General features: G+C 43.4%; 1 protein-coding gene, 2 long non-coding RNA genes and 2 other non-coding genes across 6 annotated transcripts; 3 read left to right on the forward strand and 2 right to left on the reverse strand.

The window, feature by feature from the left end:
• Positions 1–5668: 5668 nt before the first annotated feature.
• LOC140626191 (uncharacterized) lies at positions 5669–11125 on the forward strand. Its single transcript, XR_012025390.1, has 4 exons — positions 5669–6079; positions 9675–9743; positions 9862–9966; positions 10118–11125. It is a non-coding gene; the product is annotated as an uncharacterized lncRNA (long non-coding RNA).
• On the forward strand, positions 8491–8572 carry TRNAS-GCU (transfer RNA serine (anticodon GCU)). The gene has a single exon. It is a non-coding gene; the product is annotated as a tRNA-Ser (tRNA).
• A 1644-nt stretch (positions 11126–12769) lies between the features above and the next one.
• LOC140626106 (putative vomeronasal receptor-like protein 4) lies at positions 12770–13610 on the forward strand. The gene has a single exon (XM_072813701.1). The coding sequence runs from the start codon at positions 12834–12836 to the stop codon at positions 13608–13610; it is 777 nt and encodes a 258-aa protein (XP_072669802.1). The 5' UTR covers positions 12770–12833.
• A 5631-nt stretch (positions 13611–19241) lies between these two features.
• Positions 19242–24693, reverse strand: LOC140626101 (uncharacterized). Of its 2 annotated transcripts, none has more exons than XR_012025318.1 (3): positions 24249–24693; positions 21135–21544; positions 19242–20885 (listed from the first exon to the last, which is right to left on the reverse strand). It is a non-coding gene; the product is annotated as an uncharacterized lncRNA (long non-coding RNA). The 2 variants fall into 2 exon arrangements; XR_012025317.1 differs by having other exon boundaries at positions 21226–21544; positions 24249–24686.
• Positions 24694–24910: 217 nt separating this feature from the next.
• Positions 24911–25004, reverse strand: TRNAI-UAU (transfer RNA isoleucine (anticodon UAU)). The gene is made up of 2 exons: positions 24967–25004; positions 24911–24946 (listed from the first exon to the last, which is right to left on the reverse strand). It is a non-coding gene; the product is annotated as a tRNA-Ile (tRNA).
• Positions 25005–26020: the final 1016 nt, after the last annotated feature.

The raw sequence follows: 26020 nt of genomic DNA on the forward strand, positions 1-26020 counted from the left end.
TGCTTGTGCAGTATCATTAGATCTGAGAAGTATAACAATGTTCACAAGCACATTCTGGAGTTTAAATACTGCCTTCCCAATTTCTGTCTGGGTGACTCTGGGTGTATTATTTGGCTTCTCCCAGGCCCAGTGTTCTCATCTGTAAAATAGGGGTGACAACTTTGCACTTTGGAGGTCTGTCTTGAGGATTAAATGAACTGATATATGTAGTGCTATGTCAGTGCCTGGAAAGCACAAAAGAATAATTTTCTAAAAACAACTATTCATGTTACTGTGTGTCCCCACACCTTAAAAAAATTCTCTATAATAGTGTACTGTGTCATTTTGGGTAGCTAGAGAAGGAAAACATCAGAATAAATAAAATCTTAGTAAAACAGGCAAGCATGCCCCATATTGAAGAGACAGAAGGACACCAAAGATAACATACAAGCTTAAGTACAAAGCCCCAAGTCTGGGAGTTAAAAGGCCCAGGCACTGAGGAGACCACAGAGGATGTGCACTCCCATAGACCTGGGGGAGATGTCCTGGCATGTGATGTCTCCTACACGTCCCTCCTTGCTACACAGGGGCATCCTCAGGCACAGCACATCAAGTCTGCTGCTGCACAACAGCCTCCTCACAGACCAGAAAGGAACAGATGTCTTTGCAGGGCCTGGGAAGTGATCAGCTGTCTTCTCACAGCTTTGGGTCCTGCACAAGGCACAGGGGAGCTCCGACTGCTGTCTTCCGCCTGCCCCTCCCCATTCTGCCCCAGATAGCCTCCTTGCATAGCCAAAGGCAGCCCCTATCCATGGCTGTCAGGTGTACTCACCTTGGCAGCTCTGTTCAGCTCTGCTCTGGGACAGGAGAGGTGCTGTGGCAAAGCAGCACCAGCCAGGCCCTGTTTATACTTTTCTGAGCCCTTGTGGTCATGGCTAACTTACTGATGTAACCATATCAATGTCACAAGTTCTGGCTCTCAGCTAGGGGTATAGGGCAACTTCTGCACCATATAGATCCCTGAGGCACACGTCTCCCCTGACCCTCTGTCATTTGCTGAGCCCAGAAACACTCTGATCCCAATTATAGTAAATGTGCAATAATGAATAGGAAGCACTGCAAGGATGAGCCCTCAGCACAGCACATGTCTCAGAGAAGCTCTGGTCTCCTTGATTGTATTAGGACCTCCTGCCATCTCCCACACACCCACAGCCACCACCAAAGCTCAAGAAGAAACACTTGAGAATCACAAGTGGTCACTTTCTGAATATTTTTAAACTATACACTGATAATAAAAGATCATTGAGCAGTAGAGTCAGAATACTGACTCCCCATGAGAGACAGTGTCTAGAAAAGCATGAAAGGGGGACTTCTGGGTGCTGGCTATATGCATATGAACCAGTTCATATGGTCACCTAAGTGACCACTTAGGTGGTCACTTATGATTTCTATTGTTCTTAGTATGTTCACTTCTTTCATAAGTGTACTGCCAAACAGTGTCAGTGGCCCTGGAAACTCATGTCCTGCATCGTAGCCCAAACCCAGCTTTGATTGTAAATGCTTACTATTTTCTCTTTTCATTTTTTTTTCTAATAATAGTCATCCTACTGAGTGTGAGATGATATGTTATGGTGGTTTTGATTTATTCTTCCCTGATGATGAGTGATGTTGAGTATCTTTTCATGTGCTTATTGGCCTTTCCTGTTTCTTCTCTAGAGAAATGTCCATTCAACTCCTTTGCCCATTGGTAACTGAGTTGTCTTTTGTTCTTGTACATTCTATATGTATCACTTAACAGACACATAATTTACTAATAATTTCTCCCATTTTAACGACTGCCCTTTCACTGTGTTGATAGTGTCCTTTGATGCACCAAAGTTTTACATTTGATTGAAATCCATCTTTTCTACTTTTACTTTGCTGCCTATGTTTTGAGGCATTTCCAATAAGTCAATGCAAAGTCTAATGCCATTAATATTTTTGTCTTATTTTTTTGGTAAGAGTTTTATAGTTAAAACTATAAAGTCAGGTCTCGGTCCACTTTGAGTTAATTTTTGTTTATAGTGTGAGATAAGAGTCTCACTTTATTCTTTTGCACATCCAGTGTTCCCAATGCTACTTGCTAAAAAAAATGCCTTTTCCCATTGAATGATGTTGGTACTCCAATTGAAAATCATTTGACTAAAGATGTGAAAGTGCATTTTTGGGATCCCTATTCTATTCCATTGGTCTATATGTCTGTCTTTGTGCCAGTACCATATTGTTTGATCACCATAGCTTTGTAGTGAGTTTTGAAATCAGGAAGTGTGGGATCTCTAACTCTGTTCTTCTCTTTTTTTTAAAGTGGTTTTTGACCAATTGGAGTCCTTTGTATTCCATATGAAATTTAGATCATACTTTTCTGTTTTTGTGAAAAATATCATTGAAGTTTTGATACAGTTTGCATTAAATCTGTAGATGGTTTGGGGTAGTATTGACCTCTTAACAATATTAAGGCTTCCAATCCATACACATGGGATCTCTTTCCGTTTATTTATGTCTTCTTTAATTTCTTTCAGCATTATTTACAGTGTTCAGTGTATGAGCTTTTTGTCTCTTTGGCTAAGGTTATTTTTAAGTATTTTTATCTTTTTGATGCTGTTTTAAGTGCAATTGTTTTTAAATTCCTTTTTTGTATTGTTTATTGTTAGTATATAGAAACATCTGATTTTTGTGTGTTGATTTTTGTATCCTTGCTGTACTAAGTGAGAATTAAAATGAGCTTAATATGTCTTTCACAGCTAAACTCTCTTAGAATTGCAAGATCCTCACTAGTCAAAACAAATACCATATATTTATGATGAAAAGGGGAGGTAACTAAAAACAACTATATATGCTTGACATTCAATATTATGGAGCTGTCCTACTTGCAGGCACACCTTGCTTTTTGAGTTTCACTTTGTTGCACTACACAGATACAGCATTTCTTACAAATTGCAGACTTGTAGCCGTCCTTTTTTTTTTTTTTCTTTTTCTTAAGATTTTATTTATTTATGAGAGACACAGGCAGAAGGAGAAGCAGGCTCCATGCCTGGAAGGGAGAAGCAGGTTCCATGCAAGGAGCCCGATGTGGGACTCGATTCTGGGTCTCCAGGATCACGCCATAGGCTGAAGGCAGCGCTAAACTGCTGAGCCACCAGGGCTGCCCATGTGGCAGTCCTTTGTATATCAAGTCTGTTGGTGCCATTTTTCTAACATTTGTTCACTTGTATCTCTGTGTCACATATTGGTAATTCCCACAATAATTTAAACTTTTTCATCATTCAATCTGTTACTGTGATTTGTGATCAGTGATGTTACCTCTGTAATTGCTTTGGGGTACCAGGAACTGCACCCATATAAAATGGTGAACTTAATAAATGTTGTGTGTGTGCTGATTGCTCCAATGACTGGACTTTCCCCCACGTTTTTTCTTCTCTGTCTAGCCTTCCTATTCCCTGAGACACAACAATATTGAAATTAGGCCAATTAATAACCCTACACTGGCCTCAAAGTTTTCAAGTGTTCTGAGAATTATACATCCTTCATTTTTTTTAAAAGATTTATTTATTTATTTATTTATTTATGATAGACATAGAGAGAGAGGCAGAGACACAGGCAGAGGAAGAAGCAGGCTCCATGCCGGGAGCCCGATGCAGGACTCAATCCCAGGACTCCAGGATTCCACCCTGGGCCAAAGGCAGGCGCTAAACCGCTGAGCCGCTGAGCCACCCAGGGATGCCCTAACATCCTTCATTTTAAATCAAAAGCTAGAAATGGTGTAACATAATGAGGAAGGCATGTCTACAGCCAAAATAAGCCAAAAGATTGGCCTCCTGTGCCAAACAGTTGGCTAAGTTGTGAATGAGAAGGAAAACTTCTTGAAGAAAATGAAAAGTGCTACTCCAGCAAACACATGGATGATAAGGAAGTGAAACAGTCCCATTGCTGACACAGAGAAAGTTTGAGTGGTCTGGATAGAAGATCAATATTCCCTTAAGTCAAAGCCTCAGCTAGAGCAAGATGTCAAGTGTCTTCTATTCTGTGAAGACTGAGAAAGGTGAGGAAGCTGTGGGAGAAAAGGTTGAAACTAGCAACAGTTGGTTTATCAGGTCAAGGAAAGAAGCCATTTCCATAACATAAAGTGCAAGGTGAAGCAGCAGGTGCTGATGTCAAGTCATCAGGAGGATCTAGCTGAAGGTGCTACACTAAACAACAGATTTTCAATGTAGACCAAACAGCCTTCTTTTGGAAGAAGAGGCCATTTAGGATTTTCACACCCAGACAGTAGAAGTCAATGCATTAGACTTAAAGCTTCAAAACATAGGCTGACTCTCTTGTTGGGGGCTAATGCAGCCAGTTACTTTAAGTTGAAGCCAATGCTCATTTACAATACTGAGAATTCTAGGGCCCTTAAAAACTATGCTAAATCTACTCTGTCTATGCTTTATAAGAAGAACAAAGCCTGCATGGCAGCACATCTTTTTACAAAATGGTTTACTGACTATTTTAAGCCCACTGTTGACACCTACTGCTCAGAAAAACAAATCCTTTCAAAATATTACTCTTCAGGGGATCCCTGGGTGGCTCAGCGGTTTGGCGCTTGTCTTTGGCCCAGGGCGTGATCCTGGAGTCCCATGATCAAGTCTTGTGTCGGGCTCCCGACATGGAGCCTGCTTCTCCCTCCTCCTGTGTCTCTGCCTCTCTCTGTGTCTCTCATGAAAGAATAAATAAAATCTTTTAAAAAAAGAGTTTAAAAAATATTACTGTTCACTGACAATGTACCTGGTCACCCAAGAGTGCTGATGAAGATGTATGAGATTAAGGTTGTTTTCATGCCTGCTGATACAACATCCATTCTGCAACCCATAGATCAAGAAATAAGTTTGACTTTCAAATCTTATTATTTTAGAACAACATTTTGAAAGGCTATAGCTGCCATAGATAGTGATTCCTCTGATGGCCCTGGGCAAAGTAAATTGAAAACTTTCTGGAAAAGATTCACCATTCTAGAAGCCATTCAAGACATTTGAGTTTCATGGGAAGAGGTCAAAATACTGACATCCATAGAAGTTTAGAAGAACTTAATTCCACCTAATGGATGATTTTGAGTGGCTCAAGACTTCAGTGGTGGTGGAAATGGTGAGGAAACTAGAATGAGAAGTGAGACTTGAATATGTGGCTGCATGGCTGCAATCTCATGATAAAACTTTATCAGATGAGGAGTTGCTTCTTATGGATGAGTAAAAGAAAGTAAGATGGAACCTACTCCTGGAGAAGTGCTGTGAAGATTGTCGAGATGACAACAAGGGATTCAGAATAATTTAGCTGATAAAGCAGTGGCAGGGTTTACAATGATTGACACCAATTCTGCAAGAAGTTTACTGTGAGTAAAAGGTGATCAAACAGTATCACATGCTACAGAGAAATCATTTGTGAAAGGAGGATGTGGCAAACTTGTGGTCTTATTTTAAGAAATTGCCACAGCCACCCTAACCTTGAGCAACCACCACCAGCCATCAACATCAAAGCAAGACTCTCCACCAGCAAAGAGATTATGACACAATTGTGGTCAGCAAGGAGTAATACATAGAATTGTTGAATCAATGTGTTGTACACCTGAAACGAAGTCCTCAAGAGGTTGCATCACACAAGAAGTGCTTGACCAACTTGCAGTTGCTGAGGGTCAAACACCTTTATCTCTGGGCTTGCCAGTATCTGGAAGGGGATTAGGAGCTCATCATGCAGGATGATGGGTGATATATTACACAGCTGGGGTCTGTGGTGTAGGGAGGGTGTCCAGCAGGACAGCTGACCGAATTCCAGAGCTAATGCACCTGCTCGATGAACTCCTCAGACACAGTGCTGGAGAAATCGTGTGTGTTTATAGATGACAGTTCTTCTCCCCATCTCAGTGTAGAGGCTGCATTGCCCCACTGGCCTCAAGATTAGGGCATGCTAGCTGGGAAGGGCGGTGACCCTAAGGAAGGTGGACAGCCACCTGGAGGTGCAAGACTTGGCAGCAATTCAGGAGGAAATCTCATGAAACAGCCTTCACTGAGAATAAAATCTGCTGTAATTGGTAGGTATGCAAGTGAATAAGAAAAATAACCTTGTTTGTCTAGAAAAGAAGATAGATTTCAAGTATTTATTTATTACTGATTGCCAAGTGCCTTGGAGACTACAAATAGTTTGGCTTGGATATCTATATAACGTAGAGGTCAAATGGTAAACTCTAGATAATCAGTTGAATACATTTTACTTTATTTTTAAAAAGATTTTATTTATTCATGAGAGTCCGTTTTCTCCACAAAAGCCAGACTCTGTCCTATGGCCAACCTACTAATGGGCAAGCAACAAAGGACAAAAGACAGTCAAAATTTCAACCTAAATATTCTAGTTTCAGATTAGAGAGCATAAGGAGGAGGCAGAGAGGGGCAATACGATCAACCAGATATGCTGGGGGTGCCTCTCCCTGCAAAACAAATAGTTTCTGATAAACATAGTTCCTTCCAAACACTGTTTGACATACAGGAAGTTTGAGAAATTTTCAAAAACATGCCTTTTGAAGAAAACAATCCCAAACTTCCATAGAAGAGAAAGAGTAATCAAGAAAATACCATAGGAACAAAACAAAACAAAACAAAAACCTCAATTGGTTTCACTAGAGCCTTCCACAAAACTGTTAGAGTACAAACAGCCCCAATATTATGTAATTGTTTCAGTTGATAGGAAACAAAAGAAAACTTCCAAGTTCTTTTAATGAATAGGTATAATAATACCCAAACCTGATAAAGTTAGCATATGCACAAAAAGATAATTTCAGACCAACATGTTCTGAAAACCAATGCAAAATCTTAAACAAAATGTTAGCCAATATTAACCTACCATGAACAAACAGGGTATATACTAGAAATGGAATAATGATTGAGTATTAGGAGACCTATTAATGTCACATCAAATTAATAGTTTTAAGGAGGAAAAAAGCCCCACATAATTACATGATTACCTTTGCTCAGACCCTTTCCTCAGTCTGGGACACACTTTCTCTCTCAGCCATCTCTAGAAAACTTGCTCAGACTAACCTTCATAGGGCAGTTCTGTTTTCTGAAGGTTACGCTTGAGCAATCCAGTAATTGCACTACTAGGTATCTACCCAAATGATACAAAAATATTGATCTGAAGGGATACATGCACTCTGATGTTTACGGGAGCATTATTTACAATAGCCAAATTATGGTAATAGCCCAAGTGTCCATCGACTGATGAATGGATTAAGACGATGTGGTATATATACACAAGGGAATATTACTGAGCCATGAAAAAGAATGAAATCCTGCCCATTTGCAACCATCTGGATAGAGCCAGAGAGTATAATGCTAAGCCAAAATAGGTCAGAGAAAGCCAAATACCATATGATCTCACTAATGTCAAATTTAAAAAACAAGACAAATTAACAAAGGGAGGAAAAAGAGAGGAAAACCAAGAAACAGACTCGTAACTCTAGAGAACAAATTGATGGTCACCAGAGGGAAGGTGGGTGAGGGGATGGGTGACATAGGTGATGGTGGTTTAGGAGGGCACTTGTGATGAGCACTGGGTGTTGTTTATAAACGCTGGATCATTACATTTTACATCTGAAACTATTATTACACCGTAGGTTAACCAACTGGAATTTAACTTCAAATTTTGGGGAAAACACCCTAATTTTCAGTATTATTTTCCTTTCCCATGCATTTACAATTCATTCTGATTAGTCAGAATTCACTCCTACTTATTTCGCTTATTCATCTGTGCTTTGCATTCATTCTTAGAAACTACGAAGAAGCTGAAAACTCTCCCTCACCCCCATCCTTTCCCCAAATAATTTCCTCGCTAGGAGTGAGTCTTTTGACATCCCTAGCACCACATGCCTTGTAAAATCGGACAGAAGCTGAGAACCCGTCCCCTAGAAAATCACCCAGAGGCACGGATTTGGGGGGGGGGGGCTGCTGAGAACTCAGGGTTCCCCCGGGCGGATGCGCGGCAAAGGGGCCCTCGCCCCACCCCGGTACGGGGTCACCTCTGCAACCCCACCCCGCAGCGTTAGGCGGTGAGAGAGGCAGCACCGCCTCACTCGGCCCCGTGCTTCGGTCGCCCAGGCTGTCTCAGCCGCCAGGAATGCGGGGTCCGGACTCGCCAGGGGCCCTGGGGTGGGCTCTGGCGGCCCGACTCTGGGGGCCCCTGCCCGCGGCGGGCTCAGAGGGCTTCCTGCGCGCACGCGGCCCTGCAGCCCGGACCCCGGCGGGGCCTGTGGCGCTGCGGGCGCGGTCGGGCCTCGGGCGAGAGCTGCCCCCGCCCCTGCCCCATCGCGAGGGTCCCCCGCGCTCCGCGGCCGCTCTGTGCGGAGCCCGCCGGCCCCACGTCTCCTGGACGTCTCCTGACCGTCCTTCCATCCAATGAGTTCCCAAGTGTAAATTCTGGAAGAAAGTACCCCAAACGGCATGGTATAGAGACGAAGTGGCCGAGTGGTTAAGGCGATGGACTGCTAATCCATTGTGCTCTGCACGCGTGGGTTCAAGTCCCACCTTCGTCGGTCGTGTACCTTTTGGTGTGAAAGCTGTAGGAATATTTTCAAAGGTCTCCTGGCATTTCCAGGTTGGGATAAGCTCCTTTCAAATATCCGTTCAGTTGGATGGCTGGCTTGGCTCAGTGGATGGAGCATGTGGCTCTTGATTTCGGAGTCATGGGTTCCAGACCCACTTTGGTGTAGAGATTACTCAAATAAATTAACCTTAAAAAAAGAAAATCAGTTTAGTGTCCTGAGTTTCACCTGAAGTTTAACTTCATCTTTACTGATTATACAACCTGTACCATTATGTCTGCCTTCCTTTGGGTAGTATTCCTGTGTTTGTGACATTAATTTCTTTATAGCAGATTTTGCAGATTATTCCTCAGTTTGACCCAATGTAATGTATTCCCTGGACATGTACCATACTCCTTGAAGGGCTTTTTTTTTTTTTAAACCAATTCATAATTTGGAGAATTAATTGGTCAAGGCCTGAACTCTATGAATCTTTTTAGCAATCGACCAATCTCTAAGTTGACTAGTTCCCAAATTTTTGTTTCATTTTACAGTGTTGCCACAGATACTTGAATAAGCCAAATTCTCCAGTACAATGGAAATTTGGTTTCAAAATTATTCTACTATTTTATATTTATATAACAATGAAATACAGGTTTTAGATAGATAGATGTTTAGTTCTATCCACTTAGGAACATGACTGGAATTTCCCATCCTCAATGTTCAACTAGTTTTTACAATTACATTTCCTTCTGTTTAAAGACTATTATCTTTAGGGACACCTGGGTGGCTCAGTGGTTGAGAAACTGCCTTCAATTCAAGGTGTCATCCAGGGTCCTGGGATCAAGTCCCACATGGGGATCCCTGCAGGGATCCTGCTTCTCCACTGCCTATGTCTCTTACCTCTCTCTCCATGTATCTGATGAAAAAACGAATAAAATTTTTAAAAACTATTATTTTTAAGATACTTTACTAAAAATATTTTTTCTGAAATCTTCTTTAAAAAAAAACATTTTAATATAACTTTAAAACACACTCATTGTAATTTGGAGAGACAGGGAAAGCTGTACTTCAGGGACTGAGATTCTGACCAAAGTGTTCTCTTCCCCGACAGGCTGACACCCTTGAAAAGCCAAGTCTTGGTTCCAGTTGAGGTTAGCCAAGAGCTCTTCAAATCCAGAAGGTAAAGGATGTCTCGGTGGAGGGTTCACCTGCCCGAAGGACCAACAAAGAGCACGGCTGCACAGCAGCTGCCAGGGGAGCACAGCTGACCAAGTCTTTTATTACTCCCTGTGCCACAGAAACCGTCCCTCAGATGCAGGGACCTTGCTCCTGTCTTTGACTAAGTGAGGCAGTTCCTGAGAGGGTCTGTGAGCCTGAGCACCTGGACTCCTGATCCTGCAAAGGTACGTTTCCCCGGGGCCAGAAAGATGACGGGGACCGGTTTCAGCAAATGTGCCTCCAGACACATTTGAGCAGGTGTCCCTGGGTTCAGGATCGGTACCACGAGAGAGCTCTGGGGCGCGCTGTAGACAAGGTACCGCTTTCTTTTCTCAGGAAATCCGCGAAGCATCAGAGTGCCTGCAGTCTCCAGGAGCAGCTGTGTTTCCCTCTGCCTCGCTGCCCCCTGCATCCTGCTCTGCCAGCAACACTAGCAGGGATGGAGTTTGTGGCTCTCACTGGGGGCATTCCTGGGTTTTGCATATGAGCCAGCTTGGTCTTCCCAGGTGTCTTGAAAATTCTCCAAGTGTTTGTGTGGAATTTGAAGGTCTTCTTCCCTCACCTGTCCTTAGCCTCCCCATCCTAACACTAATAATGGCACCGTATGTGTAAGTCAGCTTCGGCCACTACACGCCAGCTTGACGGAGGCACCTCTTAGCAGCATTAGGATGAAAATGACAGGGGCTGTTGGCCGAGTCTTATTTTTACAGCCAGGTTGTGAATAACCTGAGGCAGTCCGCTTTACCTCTACTGTCGTCTCACGTAGCAGAAAGCACTCCTCTCACTTTTTAGTTGAGAAAAGGAGCTGAGAGGGATGCACTTACTTGGCTAAGGCAGTGAGTGTTAGATCCAGAATGGACTTGTGGGCTTGCATTCAGGACTACCTGAATGTAAAGCATGTCTCTTAAAATAGCTTACTTTAAAAGGGGCACCTGGATGGCTCAGTTGGTCAAGTGTCTGCCTTCGGCTCAGATCATGATCTCAGGGTCCTGGGATGCAGCCCCACATCTGCTTCCCTGCTCAGCGAGGAGCCTGCTTCTCCCTCTGGCCCTACTTCTCCCCCTGCTTGTTCTCTCTCTCTCTCTCTCTCTCTCTTTCTCTCAAGTAAATAAATAAAAAAATTAAAAAGATAGTTTATTTTAACATTTCCAAAAAAGTAATCTGGGACAGTCCCATCCCTCCCTCCTCTGACATTGTTCCTATATTTCAGTCACAAAGAAAGACGAGTGGTTTACCAGCTGACATGGAAAGCAGTCCCCATCCTGATTCAGAGCTTTGAGATTTGGGGAGGATAGAAAGAAGGCTGGAAAAATGGTAAAACATTTTGTATAGGAAAGTACTGAATATAGGTAATTAAATTTTTACAACCCTGGTAGGATATGGAACGGGGTGAAGGCTGTGGAAAGGCTTCCAAAGTATATAGAATCTATGGAACCCCTGGGAGTTAAATCAAACATCTTGGTCTATTTTGTTTGGGGGGAATTGTCAGCAGTTTTATATCAATTTCTAGGTGAAAAATTAGATTGGAGAAGCTATTGATGAAAGAGCCAAGTTTTACCCAGGCCTGAAAGGTTGACAATCGGTTTGGACTGGTGACAATTCAGTCAGTTCTGTTGTTGCCCAGGTTGGGAAAACAGAAGTTGGTAAAAGCTAATTGCTAAACTACCTGGAAAGCTTGTTTATCCCAGGATTATTCAGAAACTGTGAAAGGCCATTACAAACCTTTGTTTGAGTGATTTCTCTTTTCTTACCAAACATACCCCACCCCACTTTGCTGCACTTTACCATTATTAGGGATCTCTAAGTCATAAACCGCACTCTTCTACTGACAACCCCCAATTCCTTGTTAACTGGCTTTCTTTTTTAACCACCAGCACCCCCCACCCCAACTCCCACCCCGGGAAATAGTAACACATCCTGAACACATCCAGGCTTCCCTTAGGGTCTCCTCAGATTCCTCCGTGGGACTCAGACCTCCTATAAAGACCCTTGCAGGGCAGCATTCCAAGGTTGCCCCGGACTCTTGCCCAGGCTGCATCAAGTCTGGTCTGAGCTTGTGCAGCCCACAAACTGTTTCTAGAGGTCTTTGGCCGATGAGGCTTTAAGAGTTGGAGTCCTGTCTCAAAAGGTTATGCAGTTTGATTTGATGTTGACAATTAGGAAAACCCATTGAAATCTTATAAGCGATGAACTCACAAAATCATTTTGGGCATTAAAAGAGAAGTCAGGAAATATTAAGTGTATGTGTCAGAGATATAAAGACCAGAATCTAAGAGACAAACCAGGAGATTGATATACTAATCAAAATGCCGTATGTGGGGATCCCTGGGTGGCTCAGCGGTTGGGAGTCTGCCTTCGGCCCAGGGCGTGATCATATAGTCACAGGATCCAGTCCCACATCGGGCCCTCTGCGTGGAGCCTGCTTCTCCCTCCGCCTGTGTCTCTGTGTTTCTCATGAATAAATAAATAAAATCTTTAAAAAAAAATGCCGTATGTGATGGATGTAAACATAAGAAGGGGCAGTATGAACAATGAGACAGGCTAAATTCATGAACTATGAAATATGTGGGGCAAGAAGAGTATTTAAGTCTGTGTTGTGGAATGTGGGGAGGTAGAGATCTTCTGGAGTTGGCTCATGGTAATATCAAAATGAAGAAGTAGAAAAACACAGGGTGACATCGGGTGGGGTCTCTTTTAGTTCAATTTGGCACATGCCAAGATTGAAAATAGCTGGGATATACAAGCTATTGAGCACATAGATTGTCTTTGCTGGCATGGAGCCAGAAAAAAAATCTAGGTTGCAAATTTAGATTTTTGTATTCTTATTACCAATATTACATTTGAAGCCACATAGAATTGTCTACAAAGAGTGCTTCCAGGGAAAGGAAAAGAGTTATTTGTACAAAAATATGCTCCATTACATATATCCTAACTGTCCTTTATACATTAGAAAAACCCTTTGGTACGAATCATTCTTTGAAGATACATCATACAGTTGCTTTCTTCAAAAGGTGCTTGCTGGATTCAAATTTTTCTGCCCATGAAGTAAGAAATGGTTTCAAACAATATCAAGGGACCAATGTTTCTCTTACTCACTGGATCTGGCATTGTGGGGAACATCTTTGTCTCTGTGAATTACGTGTGCATTTTCTTTGGAGACACTAAAAAGAAATCTATACATGTAATTCTCATCCACTTGGCTTTTACAAATATCCTAATTCTTTTTTCCAAGCTCATGCTAAAAACAATACAAACTTTTGGGTTGATACCTTTCCCAGATGATCGAGGCCTCTCGATCTCCATCAGCAGCTTCCTCACTGTGGTCCAGGCAGCCACCATCAGCCCCAGAGCCCCCCCGTGCACCATTTTCAAGCCAGCATCCACATGGCGTATCCTTCCCTTTTTCCTCTTCTTTTGGATACTCAGTTCCTTGGTCAGCGTGAACTTACTCTATTACATCAGAAACATCAACAGCCTAAACAGATCACGAACTGGTGCAAGTGATGGCTCTTGTTTCCTACCAGCAAGCCAGACAATGAAGTGGATTTTTCTCATTCTCATGGCCCTGCGAGATTTCCTGTTTCTGAGTCTCATGGGCTGGGCCACTGTCTACATGGTACATGTTCTCCACAAGCACCACAAGCATGCCCACTACCTGCGGAGATCCAAGGTTCTCTACCAGAACCCCCCTGAGGTAAGAGCCGTTCACAGTGTTCTCCTTCTGATGCTTTGTTTTCTTTTCTTTTCTTGGACAGATTCTATTATTTCTTTATATTTAAATTCTTTCCTTGAGAATAATTTCATAAAGCTAAGCGTTTTAGAAATCTGAATAACTAAGCCTTAGTTATTCATTTCTCAGCCCATTTGTGCTGACTCACAGAGATGGACATCTGGCTAAATGTTGGCACATTCATTAAGACTTGAGGAAAATGACTGTTTCATTGATCCCTTGGGTAGCAAGTTTGAAATAAGACATGTAATGGCTGCGTGTAAAACAAAAAACAACAACAACAACAATGAAGAGTAGCCTCAACAAATTAAATTATGATGTTATACAGCAAAGCTGTTGACCAGTAGCCCTGAGCTGACAGAGGAAGGAGATCATAATAACTTCTGGGTGCCCTCTGGGGACTTTGCCTTCTTCTCCTGTCCATCCTGCCACCCTCGGGAAGAAGCCAATTCCAGCTTTCCTGCTTATAAGATGCCTCTATTACTACCAAGCTTCCTATAGGAAGGAGAAAAATTTGGCAAATTCTTTCAAAACGCTACTGTATTTTCTCTTTGACTTGTGTCACTTCTAGGAGGATTGCTCATATGAGAATTGCAGTATAAAAATTACTACACATTGTGGCGATTTTGAAAAATCATGAACTAGTATCCAGCAAATAGACTATTTTTTGCTGGCTATGTGAAAATATTCTAGAGGGTTCTGCCATACAAGAGGATGCTATTGAGCTTATGAAAGAATGGGTGAGTTCAAAATGTATTGCTATGGAATGATGAGCAAGATGTATCTGTAATTAATAAAAGATAGTAACTCAAGAGCAATGGTATTCAAAAATGGAATGTAATATTTCAACTCCACCCGATCCCTCTCTTTTGCAAGAGTGCAAAGGAACCTTAAAACAGTATGATCTGGTTTCAGAGAACCTAGGTATGTGAAACAAATCAGTAGAATTTCCTTTTATATCTCTCTCTATCTTCTGAGTCTTTTTTTAAAAAGATTTTATTCATTCATGATAGAGAGAGAGAGAGAGAGGCAGAGGGAGAAGTAGGCCCCATGCCGGGAGCCCGACGCGGGACTCCATCGCGGGCCCCCCGGATCGCGCAGCCCTGGACCAAAAGCAGGCGCCAACCGCTGAGCCACCCAGGGACCCCCTATCTTCTGAGTCTTTAAATCTTTGAATACATCTTTATAAAGATGAATAAAGAACAAGTTATGAAGGGGATCCCTGGGTGGCGCAGTGGTTTGGCATCTGCTTTTGGCCCAGGGCGCGGTCTTGGAGACGCGGGATCGAATCCCACGTCGGGCTCCCGGTGCATGGAGCCTGCTTCTCTCTCTTTGTGTGTGACCATAAAAAATTTAAAAAAAAAAATTAGTTTGAAAATAGTGCGTGGCTTGTTTCAAAACACATTTGTTAGTGCTCTGACACTGCCACAATAATATCAGTCTCACATTGGTGTGCCATCAAAGAGCTACAAAATAATTTGTTTTCTACACTAATTTATTTATTTATTTGTTATTTATTTATTTATTTATATTTATTTATATTTATATTTATTTATTTATTTATTTATTCATTCATTCAGAGACACAGAGATTGAGAGAGAGGCAGAGATACAGGCAGAGGGAAAAGCAGCAGGCTCCACGCAGGGAGCCCGATATAGGACTCCATCCTAGGTCTCCAGGATCACGCCCTGGGCCGAAGGCGACGCTAAACCGCTGAGCCACCAGGGCTGCCCTCTACACTAATTTAAATAATAAATTTGGTTTATATTTTTCTTAAATTGGAAGCCAAATAGGTATTTGAGTAGAAGTCATCATTCTGGCAATAAGATATGTCCTCAAGCTGTTTTGAAAATTACCTGATGCTGTTTTACTGATTTCACATATTTTATGATGCAAATCTTAGAATTCATATAGGCATTTTCCATCCCATTTTTATGAATGCCTGTATCATACTTGTTTTGTCACCCTTGTATACATTTGAGTCTCTTACTTCCCTACTAAACTTCCCTTTGGTTTTGTTGGACCATGTCAACACAGTTTTAAATAACTTATCTGTGTTATTATGCTATATTGTAATATGTTTAGGAGCTTAACTCCTTTATATAACTGTGGGTGTTGGAAGGCCAAGATTATGCTATTTATCTTAGTTTTGTAACTTCCCTATGACATCTTTTTCTATCATGGAGAACAAGACAAAATAAGCACTCCCTGAACTGGTCATGGGTAATGGACCCCAAAGGAAGGGATGTAAGAGCTTGGAAATGAAGTTAAGAATAGCATTTTAAAATTAATTATAAAGAAGAGACTTAATGAGCATTAAAATAGAAAGTATCCAGATGGATACGGAGATGTGTGGTTGGTAACAAAAATGGTTAGGATAGTGTGTTAGTCAGGGTCCTCCAGAGAAAGAGAATCAACAGGAAATATCTATATCTATGTATCTGTATCTGTCTCTCTGAAGAGAGAGAGAGAGAGAGAGAGAGAAATGATTGGACTTAGCTCACTCCATTCTGGAGGCAGGGAAGTCCCACAGTCTGCTGTCTGCAAGCTAGAGAACCAGGAAAGCCAGTGGTAGTGTCCGGTACGAGTCCAAAGGCCTGACAACCAAGGGGTTCCTTATTTACATACCCAAGTCTGAGGGCCTGAGAACCAGGAGCTGCCAGGATGGAGAGCTGGAGCGGATTCACTTGCCAGCTCAAGAAGAGAGAAGGAATTCAGCCTTCCTTTGCCTTTTTGTTCCAGGAGGGCCCCTAGCAGATTGGTGACAGGGCATCCCTACTCAGTCTATTGAGCAAAGGCTATTCTCTTCCAGAAACACCCTCAGAGACAAAGTCAGTTTTTCCAGCTATGTGGGCATCCCTTAGATCAGTTAAGTTGACACACAAAATTAGTGATTACAGAGAGCCTGGAATTTGGATTCTCAAAGTAAGTGTTCTTTTGTGCTTCCCTTGGAAAAGTTAGGATGGAGTTGAGAAATTTAAATTGAATCTAGAATCTTAAGCAGAAAGTAACTTAAAATGAGAAGCACACATGACTAAATTGTTACCCATATAGGAGAGCGGGAGGGAGGGAGGAAGGAGAAACCGAGAATATTGAATTTTAGAACACCCTGACATGGCTGGTAACCCCCACCAACTACCTCTTGCCTCTCATTTATAGTTTTGTTATGAGTAAAATAGAGTAGGAAGGTGAACTCTGTATCAGTTTTGCCTGTGAAATCTTACAGAAGTTTTGAAGTAATGATAACTGAAAATGTCTCAGATTTGGTGAAATTCAAACTAGTAGCTTCAAAAGCTCAGAGAATTCTAAGCAGCATAGACTCAAAAATGTTTATATCCAGACCAGTCTGTAAAAATGAAAGCAAAATATCTTAAAAGCAGCCAGAGTTAAACGACAAGTTATCTACAATTCTTAAATGATAGTGGATTTCTTGGAAGAAACCATGGACCTGAGATAAAACTTTATTGATCATCTAACTTAACCTAATAAGTTCCTAGTCTGACTGGTGATGCATAGTGCGACTTTGGGTCTCCAGGAATTATTGTCAGCTCAGAGCCAATGACCGTGAGTCTCTGAGAAGACTGATTATGTCCCTTTGTCCACTACACAGTCTCCATAATAAGTGACTGCGGGTCCCTCCGGGGATGGCTGCGGGAAGATTATCACTGTTATGTTCTTGGCAATGTAGTAGAGTTTCTCCATGGGGATCTATCTTTCCCATCATTCAAGGTTCTCTGGGTCACAGAACCAGGTCGTGTCTGGGGATGTTTAAGGATCCACAATTATCCATGGTGCTTGAGTGATTCAAGTCGGGTGTATATTCACACGGCCTGGAATGTTTCTCCTTTTCCAGACCAAGTGAGACTTTAGTAGATTCTTATATACAGCAGTTAAACAAAACCATAATCAACTAGTCAATTATGAAGATCTCTGTGATCTGATTTTATGTCCTATGAACTTGGCTTGCCTTTCTGCTTGAGACATGCAGGTTGTTGGTTTTTGTATTTGGCTGTCTTTGGGAGTGGCTCTGGATCTTGGTAGGGTAGCACCCTATCCCCCCTTTTGGGGATGACTGGATCTTGGTAAGGTAGCATCCTATTCCGCCTTTTGCAGATGATCTGGATCTTGGTAAGGTAGCACCCTATCCCCCCTTTTGGGGTTGACTCTTATACCCAAAGGGGGTTTTCAATACCATTAGAAATATGTACTATTTGTTCTAGCTGGAAAATGATAAGACATTTAAAATAATTCTGTTTTAAGTAATTCTGTAATCAAAAGTTGGCCAGATTGGAACCCGACATTGGGAGTCCGGTAGGAATTGTTTGGGAGTCCGGTAGGAATTGTTCAAAGCCTTTCCCCCTGCCCCACATTAAAATTAGAACTTTGTACACATAAAAAAAAAAGAGGCAAATGGAGGATAATGAAGTTGGAGAGATGGATCTATCATGTCATTAAGTTACAACCTTATTCTCTGAGAAATTGAGAGCCCCTCTATCTTACAACTTGTAAAATGAGAAAACAAATGCAGCTCTAGAGGCAGGCCAAATTCTACCCATTCACTTCCACCAATCCCAAAACCTCCCCTATTTATCTCAAAAGGCTTGTAATCTCTTCAAGAACTCTTATCACCCTCAATTCCTAAGACTGAAGAAAAAGGGGTGAGACTGGAAGACTTTTTAAAAATACAAATGCCATATCAGATAAAGGGTTAGTATTCAAAATCTTCAAAGGATTTATCGAACTAGACACCCAAAAAACAAATAATTCTATCAAGAAATGAGCTGAAGACATGAACAGACATTTCTCCAAAGATGACATAGGTTGGCCAATAAGCACATGAAGAAATGCTCAACATCACTCGGCACCAGGCAAATAGAAATCAAAACCACAATGAGATCCCACCTCACACCAGTGAGAATGGCTAAAATTAACAACCCAAGATACAACAGATCTTTGCGAGGATGCAGAGTTCCTCTTGCACTGTTGGTGGGAATGCAAGCTGGGGCAGTCACTCTGGAAAACAGTATGGAGGTTCTTCAAAATTTTAAAATAGAGCTACCCTACAGCCCAGCAATTGCACTAGTGGGTATTTACCCCAAAGATACAAATGTAGTGATCCAAAGGGGCACCTGCACCCCAATGCTTATAGCAGCAATGTCCACAATAGCCAAACTGTGGAAAGCCCATATGTTCATCAACAGATGAACGGATATGGAAGATGTGTGTGGAATAATGGAATATTACTCAATGGAATATTACTCAACCATCAAAAAATGAAATCTTAGCATTTGCAATGACATGGGTGGAACTAGAGGGTATTATGCTAAGTGAAATAAGCCAATCAGAGAAAGATAATTATCATATAATCTCACTCATATGTGGAATTTAGGAAACAAAACATGGGATCATAGAGGAAGCAAAGAAAAAAAATAAGACAAGATGAAATCAGAAAGGGAGACAAACTGTAAGAGACTTAATCATAGGAAACAAACAGGGTTGCTGGAGGGGAGAGAAGTGGGGGATGGGGTAACTGGGTGATGGGCATGAAGGAGGGGACGTGATGTGATGAGCTCTAGGTGTTATATGCAACTAATAAATCACTGACCTCTATGTCTAAAACTCGTAATACAGTATATGTTAATTGAATTTAAGTTTAAAAATATTTTTAATAAAATAAAATATGTGGTTACATGAAAAACAGTAAGTTGCAAAACAGTCCATGCAGTACAACTCTATTTTATTTTTTAATTTTTTAAAGATTTTATTTATTTATTAATGAGAGACCCAGAGAGAGAGAGAGAGAGGCAGAGACACAGGCACAGGGAGAAGTAGGCTCCATGCAAGGAGCCCGACGTGGGACTCGACCCCAGGACTCCAGTATCACGCCTCGGGCCAAAGGCAGGTACTAAACTGCTGAGCCACCCAGGGATCCCCTACAACTCTATTTTAATGTATTTTATAGGTGTATAATTGTATCTGTGTACATTTTAAAAAACTGGAATGATACACATTAAAATATATATTGTGCTTAAAAAAAAAAACAATGGTTATAAAAGAAATAAATAGAGCTATGGGAAACCCAGGATGGTTATGGCAGGAGAGTTTACTGTGGAGGCAGTGAGAAAAGAGACCACAGACAGCACTGAAGAATGCCTTCTAAACCCTCTTCGGTTTCTCTGTGTTTTTAGTTTGCTTCACTTTCTTTACCTCTCCCCATGAATGAGACATATACAAAAGTAATACTTCTCATCTGCTGTCCCTTCAACAATGAATGCACCTCATCTGTTGTTATAAACCATACAGACCACACAGGCTCTGTGATCCCCACTTCATGAAGCCTTGAGACTTGCAAGCTACTTTCTCCCTTGAGTCCAGACTGTGGTACTGAACTATTTAGCTGTAGATTTGGGGACTTATCCATTTTATACAGCGGGACACCCTGGGAATGCCATTCCTTTATTTAATTAAGCACCGATCATTGTAGAGGCCGCACTGAAACATCGGGGCCAGGACTTGTACTCCTCTCAAGATTCTAAATTTCAGATAATTACTGTGGCTCCAGCTAAAGGGCACTGAAGCCAAAAGGCCCTATGTCATTTGGAACAACAGATAGGGAACCTGAGGAGTCACAGGAGTCAAATGATGTGTCCAAGGTTGGGCAGGCTAAAGAGGACCCGTGTCTGACATTTGTGATTACTGTTTGTCAGCACAGAATGAACATAAATGCAGTCTCCCATTAAAATATAAAAAATATATAAAACAGCTCTGATACGGTGCTGAGTGCAAAGGTCAGAGAACCCAGCTGTTAGGTCAGGCTTTGCCTCTGGCTCAATGTGTGGCATGGGGAAAGGAAACTCTCACAAACCTCAGGTTTTTGGAGGCAGGCAGTGAGGCTCTCATGGGATGCTCGGAGGCCAGCAAGGAGGAGGCAGTGGCCAGTGGTGAGGAAGGTCCTGGCAGCACTCCACAAGGAGCAGGATCACACCACAGGGGCCCCAGATGGTGGAGCCACCACGGGAAATGGAAATCGCTGAGCAGGTTAGGAAGAAAAAACAGTGGGAAACCCTGCTTCCAGGCCCAAGTAATAAACATTCTGCCCCCTAGTTAACAACTGTCAGTAATAGAGAGAAACCCAGCCCCAGGTCGTGCCACTCTCTCCCTCCTCAGCTCACCCCTCTCACATCCTGGGATGTTGGGAGTGCACTTTTGCTTTCAAATTTCCTACTTGTATGGCTCATCCGACTTGTGCCTGCCCTTGGATTCTCTCCTGTGAGGAGACCAAGAGCCTGGGGGCCACCTCGGGTACCAACAGGGTCAAGGACTCCTCAGTACATCCAGCGTCAGGGTTTTTGCTCATCTTCGATCCAGGTCCTCCTGCAAAGCAAAGCCTGTGCTCAGGACGCCTTAGGGAAGGCTGGGCTTTCCTCACAGGTGAACCAGGAAGCAATCAGTGGAAGAGAGGCTGCGGGCGCTCAGAGGCCTAGCTCCCTGGCCGCCCATTCCTCCGCTGTTGTGCCCCCAAAGTCTGCCGGTCAGGGAGCAGGCCCGCTTCCCTGGGCAGGAAGCTGGTGCCCCGGTGGGAACTTGCCCTTTGCTAACAGCGCCCTAAGAAAACGAACTTACAGATCTCGTTCAGAAAATGGCCTGCTGGTCCCCTGGGGTGGGGGTGGGGGGGTGGCGTGGGGGGCGTCGCGGGCCTCCCCACCCTGCGCACCCTGCCTCGGTGGTTCTGCCTGCTCCCAGAGCGCATCTTCCGGCCGCCGCCCGAAAAGCACAGACCTCTACCGTTCTGGCTGCCTGGCCCCTTGGTCTGGCCAGCGCAGACGTTGAACAGAAGGGACCGAAGAGTATCCGGCTGGCCTGGCTCAGATGTTCTTCCATCAGGGGAAAACCAGAGACATCAAAAGGTTGCTCAGGAAGTAGGGTACCTCCTGGGCTCTCTGGGAGTTCTGGAGCGACAGTGGGAATTTCCAAACTTCGGAGCTCATAGTCTGCTTTCGTCCCCAAAGAATCTTGACATAAACGTTTTGAATCTGTTGCAAATTTAAACAACAACAAAAAAACAAAAAAAAACAAAAAAACAGCGATTTTAATCTGGGTAGGAAGATTAGATAAAATGCTTATCGTTCTGGCCTGAAACATTCTCATCCCAATTAATTTGAAGATGGGAGGAAATGAATGCCCTGGAAAATGTGCACTGAAAGGATATGTGCAGTTGGTAGCCAGTCCTCACCAGACCCTCCCCTCCCCTCACCACGCGCAGCCCTTCCTGCTCCTGTCACGCCATTGCCAGGCTGGGACAAGTCTCTCCTGGTCGCCTCTCTGACCCCCAGGCCCATCTTGGGGCCCCATTTGCCCTTCACTGCACCTTGTGTCCTCAGAAGCCTGATAAGGGCAGGACCACCAACTTTTGTGTCTGGCCCCTTAGCTCATCAGGCTCAGATTCTACCTAAGGCCCCACACAGGGTTGGAAGAGTTGATCTCCAGGCCCTCCGCCTGGCCCAGTGGCACCTCCTGTCTGACTAGAAGGACACTGATCTGCCTGAGCAGAGGGTGGGGTGTTGAACGTGAGGACTGCTCAAGGCAGAAATAAGTGTGCAGAGAAAAGCAGGCCCTGATAGGCCCTAGTCTCTGCCATGTGGAATCTCAGAAGGACCTGGAGGTGATGGCTGTAAACATTTTCTCTCTTTTAAGTTTGTCTGCAGGATGGAAATGAGACGAATGAGTAAAAGGTGTTTGGAACTGAAGCGAACAGTCCTTTCACAGCTGACAGCAGAAAGAACCCTGGGCATTTAGCAGAGGGAACACTTGTACAACTTTTTGATCCCAGGTGCTTTCTGAGCAGCATCTGAGTAAATTACAATAGGTCACGGAGCATAAGAACAACCCAGTGATACTGACTTCCAGGCAGTGCCGAGTTGTGGTCACAGACAGTGTGTGTTTGAATGAGAGGCACTGCTATTAGGTTGGCGAACACATTTTGAACCTCTCCGGCTTTCTTCAATTTTACTTTGGAATCAAAGATCCTGTGAAACATCTGTGTTCCTGAAGGCCTCTTTTGGAAACTGAATCTAATACTGAAACTTGGAATTATGGCCTTGATCCAATCAGAAAATTAAAAGAAAACCTTTCTTCTGCATCTCATTCTCTCCAGGAGCTGCTCTCAGACCAGTGAAGTGAGTCTCCCTGGTGTGTTTTCTTCCATCTGCCTTCCCAGTTCTTTTTCCACCTCTGCTTAAATCTATGCCTACAGTTTCACCTAAGGACTGAGAAGGATCTAGCTGCCTTACAGAATGGCATTTTGGGAATGGACTAGAAAACCTGGAAAAATGAACAAAGATGGTATGAGGAAGAAGCAGTCATGCAGAAAGGGCACAATGGACAAAATTTCAGGAGTTGGAAGACTAGCTGGCTCTCCTCAAAAAAAAAAAAAAGTTTGCTAAGGATTTTGGACATCTCTTTCTGGTAACAGTTTGTTATCAACTGACAAATGTCACATGACTGAATTTGCATTAGAGAAAGGCAGGAATGTCTTCATACAGGGTAAATTCTGAAGGTCAGGAACAGGGTTAGGACCTTCATAATGGTCCAGGCAGAGATAATGAGTATCTTCATTAAAGCAGTGGCAGAAATGTTATTAGATTCATTTATTCATTTAATGCCTGCCCTCCGCCCAGAGTGTGGTCCTGGAGACCTGGGATTGAGTCCCACATCGGACTCCCTGCATGGAGCCTGCTTCTCCCTCTGCCTGTGTCTCTGCCTCTCTCTCTTTCTTTCTCCCTCTCTCTGTGTCTCTCAAGAATAAATAAATAAAATCCTTAAAAAAAATAAAAAATAAAGGCAAATTGAAAGCTGACATATTTTCTTAATGCCTGAGTTCACAAGCCCCAGAATATTACTTTTACTGCATTCCATTGCTCCAAGGAGTTAGAAATCCAGTCCAACTTCACGGGGAAGAGAAACAGAGTCCAATTATAGGTGAGGCAGTTCCAAGGTCACATTCAGAAAAGAATGAGAGCTATTTCACAAATATAGTCTACTGTGGATGAAGACATACACTCTACCACAATCTTGGTATGGATACAGAGAGGGACCAATAAATTAATCAACTGTACAGCATAATATAAATGTGTGTATAAAATGATTTTAAATGATTCTAGGGTCAGGGCATTGTGCAGATATCACAATCTGGAGGATGGTCAGTTGGCATCATAGAAACCACAATGCAGAAGTGTTCACTAAAAAACTTCTGTTTATTTTTGATAAATGCCAGAGGCTCTGCTAATTAACATAATGAAATTGGTTTTCTTTAGTGAAATTTACCCTTGTTAATTAATTAGGATATTGGAAATGTGGTCTTACTGGGTCAACAAGTTATGCTCGAGAATTGTGAATTAGATATGTAAGAGATTCTGTCCAGAGATAGAAGAATCAAATGAGCTCTGCAGTCTTTAACATGAAAGACAGTGCCTGAGGCTGGAGCCTTCAGTGGCCTGTGTCCTGCTGCTGGTTTTCCTGACTCTGATAAAAGTTTGGCTGAATCCCGCCTCTGAAAAATTGTTGCATCTGCCTCAGGCTTCATGAAAAGTTGTTTTGTTTTGTTTTGTTTTTGGTGAGGGGGTAACCCAGCTCATAGATACAGTGAACAGGCGGGTGGTTGTCAGAGGTAAGGGGGAGGGGCAGGTAAAATGGGTTAAGGGAGTCAAAAGTCAAAATCACTCCCTACTTCCTACCTACCTCAGGAACAACAGTATGCTTATTCCTGTGATGTTGTTCTACAGATTTCTGGTCTCTAGGTCTCTTTATCACACATCTTCTTCCAGTCCTAGGCTGTTGGATTATCAGCAGATGCCAGGCTCTGTTTCTCAGGTGGCAAAAGCTGCTCTATGGTCTCTGATTGTTGGCTCATCAGGGTAGACTCAAGTGGGGGGAGGGGTAAATACTAGGGGTGACCTTCAGAAATCAGTATTTCATTGTTCCCCCAAGCTGGAACTTTAATAGGGCTGGGACGGCACACTATTTCTCATTTTTGAGTTCCCTCTACTGGAGTTCCACACTTATCGCTGCAGGGAAGTTACTTAGCACTTTCTAAGTATGTGCCGGGGCTCCCTGAGTATCCATCACCAAACATTAGGGCAAAGTGGGAAGACGGGGTGTCAGGAGATGTTCATGGGAGAACGCTTGCAGAACACGGGGCGGATAAAGAGAAGTTAACTCACTGCAGCATCACGGATTCCGTCTGTAAACGCTTGACGTTGTTCCATTGCAAAAGCGCCAAGGAGAAGGGTGAAGAGACCTGCTAGAGAACCCATCAAACATATCAAAGGTGGCGCGACATGGTCCAGAGGACGTGGGAATACAAAGAGGAAAGGCTCTTGCACGCTCTGGCTGGAAAATGATGCTCCAGGTGAGGCTCGAACTCACAACCTCGGCATCACCCGCACACATACTGCTGTATAAGTACCGCGCGCTAACCGATTGCGCCACTGGAGCACCTGCTCCCCGCTTCCGGTCACTTGCTACACGGCCTACGGAGACCGGTCCTAGGTCTCCGCTGGGGGCAAGGCCAGGGCGCTGCCGCTCTCCTCCTGCCCCGGGTCTCCCCGAGCTCCCGGGGCCGCCTCTTGAGCACGAGGCTGCCACCCACTCCGGGGCCCTGAGGGCGCTGTGCCGGCGGGAACGCGGCGGCCACTTCCCCGCCACCCGGGGTGCGGGGGCGGAGGTGGGAGACAGGTGCCCCCGCCTCTCTCCAGTCCTCTCCCGACAAGCAGGTTAGAAACCAAAGTGTGCCCGAGGCTGTTGGCTGCGATGACGCGGTCTGAGAAACAGCCCCTGAAATGGAGCCTGGAGCTCCTCGCCCGCGGGCGTTCCTCTCCGGGGACTGCAAACTATAGGGGAAACGACCGAAACAGGCCCAAGGCTGAGTCTCTGGAGTGCCGGCTGCCTCTAGGCTACGTTGAACTAGGGTTTGTTGTTTTGTTTTGTTTTGTTTTTTAAGACCCCATACTTAGGAGAGTTTTGAGATGGGAGGATGGGACAAGGAGCTATCCCCGGTGCGTGCGCGTGTGTGCGTGTTGCCCCGGAGTGTTGGGGTCTTTGTTGTGGATGGCGAGGCGGAGGAGAGGTTACGTTGAATTAACTGGCATTAAATACGTTGAATTAGCTGGCATTTCCATCCCAAGCATTTTCTTGTTTTTCTTTTCCTTAAGAAAAAAAAAAGTTACCATTTTTCACGTGCATATGATACATCAAAACAAAAGCTGTGAGGTAAGATAAAAAAAAAAAATGTGGAGTCAAGTGAAAGATACTGTGTATCTAAAGTTCAAAAGAGGAAAAAGAGCCCCTGAAGTCTTCTTGAAGTTTATGTATAATATTTGACCTTAAAGGTAGATTGTCTTGCAACTCAGATAAAAGATTACCACCGAAGATAAGAGCACTAAGCAATGTCCCACTGCCTTCAACACCGGGGATAAAGGGGATTTGGGCACCAGAGGAAAAGTGTACTGAAT

The sequence above is a fragment of the Canis lupus genome, chromosome 37, assembly GCF_048164855.1.
Source record: "Canis lupus baileyi chromosome 37, mCanLup2.hap1, whole genome shotgun sequence".
Lineage (NCBI taxonomy): Eukaryota > Metazoa > Chordata > Mammalia > Carnivora > Canidae > Canis > Canis lupus.